The 7803-nt window shown below is 33.4% G+C and overlaps 1 protein-coding gene across 1 annotated transcript; it reads left to right on the forward strand.

The window, feature by feature from the left end:
* The first annotated feature begins 360 nt into the window (after positions 1–360).
* On the forward strand, positions 361–6678 carry LOC122299940 (PHD finger protein ALFIN-LIKE 4). The gene is made up of 5 exons (XM_043110426.1): positions 361–682; positions 816–848; positions 2119–2347; positions 5651–5783; positions 6114–6678. Exons 1-5 carry the CDS (start codon positions 586–588, stop codon positions 6381–6383), a joined length of 762 nt encoding a protein of 253 aa, XP_042966360.1. The 5' UTR covers positions 361–585; the 3' UTR covers positions 6384–6678.
* The last annotated feature ends 1125 nt before the right edge of the window (positions 6679–7803 follow it).

The raw sequence follows: 7803 nt of genomic DNA on the forward strand, positions 1-7803 counted from the left end.
ATCATTATATGTAACGTTATTCTGATTGTACTCAGTCAAAAAAGGAAAAATATAATTACAAGTATAATTATGTATTAATCTATACACTAATACGATGTGATTGATTAAAAAATAAATTTTATTAAAAATAATATTAATTTAAATTTTAAATATAAATAAATTAATATTAATAAATAAATTAATACGTGACTATGTTTGTATATAATAAAATTCGTTAAAAAAAACGTTATACGGGTATTTTTTTCGAAACTTTAAATTTAATAAACACGAGCCAAAAATCTCATCCGGTTCTTCTCGGGCTCGTATCCATCTTATTAAATCCGGTTTACTAGATTCTTTCAGTCCGATTCAAATCCGCAAAGACTCTCTCTCTCTCTCCCTCCCTCCCTCCCTCCGAGCTCAAATATTTTCCCGTCTTTCCCTCCTTTTACTCTCTCTCTCTCTCTCTCTCTCACAGAGACACCACACACTGTCACTGGCTCTTTGGTTTTCGAGCTTCCCTTCTCTCCTTCTGGAAAACAAAACCGTGTCTCCGAGTCTTCTGTCACTCTCTTCCCAACCGGTAGAAAGTGTCATAGAAGCGGCATGGATGGTGGTGCAGCGTACAACCCGCGTACGGTCGACGAGGTCTTTAGGGATTTCAAGGGCCGCAGAGCTGGCATGATTAGAGCCCTCACCACCGGTACTTTATTTTCTTTGATCTTCTCTTTTATTTCTTTAATTCTCTCTTCTTCTTTTTTTTGGTTTCTAATCTCTCGAAATTTTTCTTAAAGTTTGAATTTGTTTTTGTTTTGTATTTTGTTACCTGGTTGCAGAAGTTGAAGAGTTTTATCAGCAGTGTGATCCTGGTTAGGATGCTTATCTCTTAATTTATTTTTTTTACGTGGAATTCTCTGATTTTAGTTTATGCTCTGCTTGTTGCTAAGAAATTGTAGGAAAATAAAATGAAGTAGGGCCCTGCGACTGAAAGCTTTAATCATATACGACTCCTCTGAGATATTAACCTACGAAATCTTTGAATTGAACCGATTTTAGTATGACCATTTGGTATAGTTGTTTTTTCTTAGTATGCTAAATTTCTTAACAACTGAAATTGTAAAAAGATGTGTGAGCATTTTAAATTCTTTTACCCTGATTGGCTTTCGCAGCAACCAAATAGACAAAAAAGGATGGTAATTAGGTTTAATTCTTGGAATTTATTCTGCCTAGTGCCTATGTACATGTAGATTAAAGCCAGGACGCAGTTTCTGTATATTCACTGGAGGAGCTTCTGAGTTTGCTGTTTTCTAGTTATTTTTACTCAAATTTTGATTTTATAACTCAAATTCATTGTGATAACGAATTCCCTGTTATTGACTTTGCTCTTGTAAAAGAAAGCTACAAATTAATATGTTTATGAATTGTGCTTATCTATATTTCAACTCTAGTTTATTTCACGATTTCCATTTCTTAACCTATCAAAAAAATATATATATTTCCATTTGTTTGGATTGGATTCTTTCATTATATTATTTGATTTTAGGAAGCAATACTAAGGAATCTTTTTTGCATGTGGATTGGCCTAGTTGTGTATCTATACCTCTACTTTATCAGTTGTAAGAGTTATGTATTTGTGCTTGTTGATGCTAATACATTGTGTAAATTTATTTTATTTGTTTGGTCAATGAACTTAAACTGCTATTCTTCTACCGGTTTCAAAATGCATACATGCAAGCCTCTATATTTTTCTTATAACAGTATCATTTTTATTTAATTATATGTTTCTTGATTAAGATGCAGAACTTTGAGTTGATCAAACTCTTTATATCATCAAGGATTATTTTTATACAAATATCATTTGATTTTTATCCAATGCAGGTTTGAATAGGAGAATTTAATGAAGTTGAATAGAATAAAAAGGGATGAAACTTCTGACTCATATTGGAAAACGTATGAATGGGGTAGAGATAATAATGATAATTAGATATCCTCTATTTGGGGGAATATTGTTTGCCTTTCTCAGCAAGAAATATAAGCTTCCAGTTCCAATATTTCACTGTGCCATATCCTACAGCATGCAACAAATTCAGTCTTTCACCTCTGAAATTAAGTTGATAGATACAAGTTTTCTTTATACAGAGAAAGAAAATCTTTGCCTTTATGGATTTCCCAGTGAGCAGTGGGAAGTGAATTTGCCTGCTGAGGAGGTGCCTCCGGAGCTTCCAGAGCCTGCATTGGGTATAAACTTTGCTAGAGATGGAATGCAAGAGAAGGACTGGTTATCCCTGGTTGCTGTCCACAGTGATGCTTGGCTACTGGCTGTAGCCTTTTATTTTGGTGCTAGGTTTGGATATGATAAAGCTGATAGGTATGTAATTCTCTTCATCCTATTTTGGATGCACGGATTGACTGCTATAGCATTTGAAATGCATCAATAAATTAGGATGTTCAACTCAGAAATTAAAGCTGATGTTTTTGTGGCCCAGGCCAATAATCAGTCTCCTAAGGAGCTTGAAACCTTGTCTTCTATTCACTCCCCAAATCAGCTACCAAAAATAAAAATGTTTGTCGGATGTCAACATCTATAAACTTGTCCACAATAAGTCTTTTAGATTTTTTAAAAATATTTTTAGCTTTTTGAACTAGGTGTTTCTAATGTATACTCTTGGTGTTCTTTGGTAGCTCTAATTAATAAATTTTTCTTACAATAAAAAATGAATGTCTCTAATTTGATTCAATGTTTTGCTTTATACTATTTTGTCCTAGTTTTATTACTTTTTTTAGCTGTTGCTTTATGTTTCACTGAGATCTTACTTGTTAAATTGTATGATGTATTCTCTCCACAAACAGATAATGGGAAAATAAAGATTATGTTAATGTAGGACATGTAAAGAGTGGAAAATCATTCTAGCCTTAACATCTTTTATTCACAAATCTCAAACGATTTAATTGGACAACAAGAAGAAAGACCATATTTTATTCCTCAAACACTTCAATGGCTGGTTTTAAGGTTATTACCGTCAAAGATTAGTCACAACTGGCTGGAACAGATTGAACATAGTTCGTTGTTCTTCCACTTTTTTATTAAACATGGTTGATAGATTGTTTTTTCATCCCAAAGTTCTTGCCCTTAAAAACTGCAATAACTGTTAAGAAGATCTAGGGTGTTAAACTTCGCTCCATATATTTATCTGGGAAAGGTATTTGGCACTTGGAAATTACAAATGTGTATGGCTGGTTTGGTTTCTTTTTCAGGTCATTGGGGGCCTATCCTTATGAAGACCTTTCTTTTTTTGTTTTTTTGTTTTTTTTTTTTTTTTTTGTTTTTTTTCCTTAGGCCCCATTTTTGTAGCACCTCACTCTCCAGGTTTAAGAATAAAATCACTTTTAGAAATTCTCGAGGAAGCTGGAGTGCTACTGCTGAACTTTGACTTAAAAAAATATTTTTTTATACTTGTGCCAGATACAAAGATTCCTTATAATAAATAGAGTCGTTTTGAATTAAAATACTGAAATCATAAAAGAGTGCGCAGAAGTATTTATTAAAATTTATCGAATTTTGTGCCATAAAAATCATAACTTAACATCTCTGTACAATCTAGGCTATTGTCAAGCCTCCCTGAATTAAGTCTCGTTCTGCAACTCTACTGTCATAAATGAGTTGATGATTTAGTAAAAAACCCATCATAATGTAAGCATACTTAACATAAAGTTTTTTATGAAACATTTAATGCTGAGAACTTAAAATCATGTTTGATCATGCTGATGCTTATGCTATGCATAGGATTGATCTTACTTATCAACTAGCCAATACACTTAACCCTGTATGCAAGGCTGTGTACTAACTTTCCCTACTGCATCAAAGGAAGCTGACTATGTAGTATTTTGGCATGCTATGGTGGATCACGTTTGAGTTTGTGGCTTGCATGCCCACCCTGAAACTGCATTGGTACCATACATCTGAATGATAATTTGATTAACTGTTATGAGCTTATCTTACACTTGATCTTATGAAAGCTTACGTGTCTTATGCAACGTGAAATACATGAGATGTATAATACATACATAACTATAATATGCAGAATAAAACATGATGAATAACGTGTTTGCAAATATCATGACATGCGTGGTATATAAACACTAGCTTCCAAAGAACTAACTTTAATAATAATATATATAACTTTCTAATGTATGTTAATCCTAATTTATGATCAAGCTACGTACCTTATAGTGTTGCTTTTTAAAACTTTTGACACAAAAGTGACCATGGTGTTGGATTGCGCAATTTTATGGCTTTTTTTTTCTTTTCAAATAACACATAGAAGAGAGATATTTATAGAGATTTGGGAGAGGGTGACGACCAGTTTGAGTTGGACTCGATTAACATAGAGAATTTGAATTTAAAAATATAATCTAGTAGATTATTCAATATATGATTGACAATGATTGAGAATGCGTAGGGGATTTCAATTAGTGATGATTTTAAATTAAAATAAGTATCTAATAGCCTATTTTTAAATTCTAAAAGGAGTCTAACTTGTTTAATAAATAATAAATGGGATTTAATTTAGTTATTGAGTCTAATTAAAACTCATAATCAACTTCAATAATTTATCACTTGTGGGTTTATCCAATATGATTCATTAAATATAATTTAGGCCCAATAAAAATTATCAATATTCTAACCTTAGAAATATTGGGCCAGGTCGACACATCTCATCTCATCCTATGTTATCTCTAAATCCAAACACCAAAAGTTTAAATACTTTTTAATTTCAAATTTTTAACTTTTTCATCTAATCATTACTTAATCATTACAACTTTATCAAAATTTTAAATAAAACATAAAAAACAATTCAATATTTTTAAATCCCAAACCAAAAATTATATTATAATAATATTTTAATTTTATAATATTTTTATTCAACTTTTTCTCTTTCCTTTCCCAGAATGTCATAAAATATCATAATTTAAATCATTTCACTATTATTCACAAATTTCTCGTCCCATTTCATTTCAACATCCAAATGAGGCTTTAAAATCCTTCACGTCCTTTACTCTCTAAATCAAAGTCTGAGGCCCCATTTGGATACAAGAATCATTTCATCTCATCTCATTATTATAAATTTTCTAAATTTCTATACAAAATATAATAAACAATTCAATTTTTTGAAATTTCAAAACAATAATATTATTAAAAAATAATATTTTAATATTGTTTTATTCAACTTTTAATTTTAATCTTAATTCACCTCATCTCAACTCACTATTCAAACTGCACATGAATTTCTTTGTTCTTTTGAATTTCACGATATTATATAACCTCCATATATCTTATGAGAGAAAAGTCTTATGTTTGCTGAAAAAGTGGATGCAATGTTTTTATCCCCTTTTCATTTTATTTGACATTAACTATAAAGAAAATCGATGTCTAGATCCCATTTAATGAATCTCTAGTCATGCTTGCAGCAGTTCTATTATGTTGACAGGAATAGTATATTTCATCAAGGTTGAAGGCCAGGAAAGAGGGACTGGTCTAATAATTAACTATAGGCTCCAGGATGAGGGGCTTAGTCTTGCTAACATTGGTTTGCTCTGAATTTTGCAAACTGTTGCGTGTACTTCATTTTCAGTATTTCTTAATCATAGCTTCTTGTTATTTGTTCTGCAGGAAACGCCTTTTTAATATGATAAATGATCTTCCGACAATATTTGAGGTTGTGACAGGGACAGCCAAGAAACAAGTGAAGGAGAAGTCATCTGTTTCAAATCACAGCAGCAACAAATCCAAATCAAACTCTAAGGTTTAAAACAACTTCTACTTGCCTTATTTTCAATGTGATAGTTTGCTTTCATTGGAAAATTTTGTTGACACCTAATCATGGTGTAATTTATCACCCTTGGAAAATTATGAGCATCTCCTTAAAATTTTGGAATATCAAGAGATAATTCTGTCTGGTTGAATCACCATCCGGTAGTTAACATGCTTGGTTAGATATGAAAAGGGAAATTAAATTATTTCTATCTGAGATTCTGTGGTTCAGAACAATTAGCTTGCAATCTTTTTTGGGATGTAATTACCTAGCGATCTTCCTGTTCAGTTTTATATTCTTTTGTTGGGTTGGCACGTGCAGCGGGGTTCTGAATCTCAGGCCAAGTATCCAAAAGAAATGCAGTCAAAGGATGAGTACGAGGAAGGTTTGGAAGAGGAAGATGGTGAAGAGCATGGAGAGACATTGTGCGGGGCTTGTGGAGAGAATTATGCAGCTGATGAGTTTTGGATTTGCTGTGACATCTGCGAGAAGTGGTTCCATGGAAAGTGTGTTAAGATTACCCCAGCAAGGGCTGAGCATATCAAGCAGTATAAATGCCCATCCTGCAGCAACAAGAGAGCCCGTCCTTGATGGTAGCTGTATGCTTCTATAGTTGACTGCTAATGCTGTAGTAGGTCAGGTTAATTCTTAGTCTTGTATTCCTAGTTTTAGGAAACCTACCTTGAATGTAATGTGTAGGTCGCGAAGGTGCCATTTAAATGATTAAAAATTAGGCTATTTATACTGGTAGGGAACCATTCTCCCCATGCCACTATGGAAAGACATCATGTGCTTCCTTGAATTCTTGTGTTCATAGGATATTTGTGTCCTTTTCTGCATTAAGCTTAGATAATACATCATTCCATGTGCCATCTTTTTACTTTGAGTCTTGGCTTTTATTTACATGATATGTTGAGGTAGGGCTGCAAGATGAGCTAAGCTTCGGTCAAGAGTTCATGTTTGAGATCTACTTGATCAGGTTAGAGTTGAATTTTAATGTCCCAAGCTTGATCTTGCGTGCCTGGTTCAAACTTCAGCATATTTTGAAGTTCAAACACACGTACGCTTGTCTTTGACTCTTTATGCATATGGTTTAGAAGGGCAATGCCCAATGCCTATTCAGTTGAAGCAAGGATCATATGGCTAATAAATTACACACGTTCTGTCTTGGTTATCAAAATTATTTTAGCCTGCATGGATGCTTCTAGTTCCCTTGCTAGCCTTGTTCCCTAGTGAAATTTCCAACGTACCCCTGTAAAACCACGAAATTGTCTACTAATTTCCTTGAACAAATAAGTTAGATCTCAATTATCAAGATTATAAAACGAATTAAATACTTTAAAATAAATAATCAAACTTGCAAGACACAAAGATTGGTTACGAAGGGAAACCCTTTAAAGAACTCTTTAAAGGTAAAACCCTACGGGGCAGTCAAACCCAGGAAAGTCAATCTTATTATTTGAAGAACAATTACAAGCAATAATCAATTACAAAACCTTTGCAATTCGACTCTCTTACTTGCCTAGACAAACGACCCGTTTGTCTTCTACTGCAGTAGCAGCCAGAACCTCTGGCGATCTTCAAATGTTGACTTCCCTTCTGGAACTCCAGAGGCTGAAATCCAATCGATGTTCCTTCACACTCAAAACATGATCACACTCAAGAAGATATGAAAAACCCCATGAAAATTTTCAAGTGAATTTTCTCTCATGAACACTCAGAATCTTCTCTGTAAAATTCGTGGCTTAAAGTCCTTGAAAAGATACAAAACCGAATCCCTTTAAATAGAAAGTCTGGAAAGAGTTCTAGTTGCAGTAGGACTCTGCTGACGGTTAGCAACAGACGCGAAAACGTGTTCCGACGGACTGCTAACATTTCGGGATAATATATTCTGTTATTGACTAAACTCTGTTCAAAAGAGTTCTAGTCGTAGTAGGACTCTGCTGACGGTTAGCAACAGACACGAAAACGTGTTCCGACGGACTGCTAACATTTCACGATAATATCGTCT

This window comes from Carya illinoinensis, chromosome 16 (genome assembly GCF_018687715.1).
Source record: "Carya illinoinensis cultivar Pawnee chromosome 16, C.illinoinensisPawnee_v1, whole genome shotgun sequence".
In the NCBI taxonomy this organism is placed as follows: domain Eukaryota; kingdom Viridiplantae; phylum Streptophyta; class Magnoliopsida; order Fagales; family Juglandaceae; genus Carya; species Carya illinoinensis.

Coding starts and splice junctions, on each gene's coding strand:
- LOC122299940 (XM_043110426.1), top strand. CDS start 586: ATGGATGGTGGTGCAGCGTACAACCCGCGTACGGTCGACGAGGTCTTT. Junction 683..815: donor GATTAGAGCCCTCACCACCG/GTACTTTATTTT, acceptor ACCTGGTTGCAG/AAGTTGAAGAGTTTTATCAG. Junction 5,784..6,113: donor AATCCAAATCAAACTCTAAG/GTTTAAAACAAC, acceptor TGGCACGTGCAG/CGGGGTTCTGAATCTCAGGC.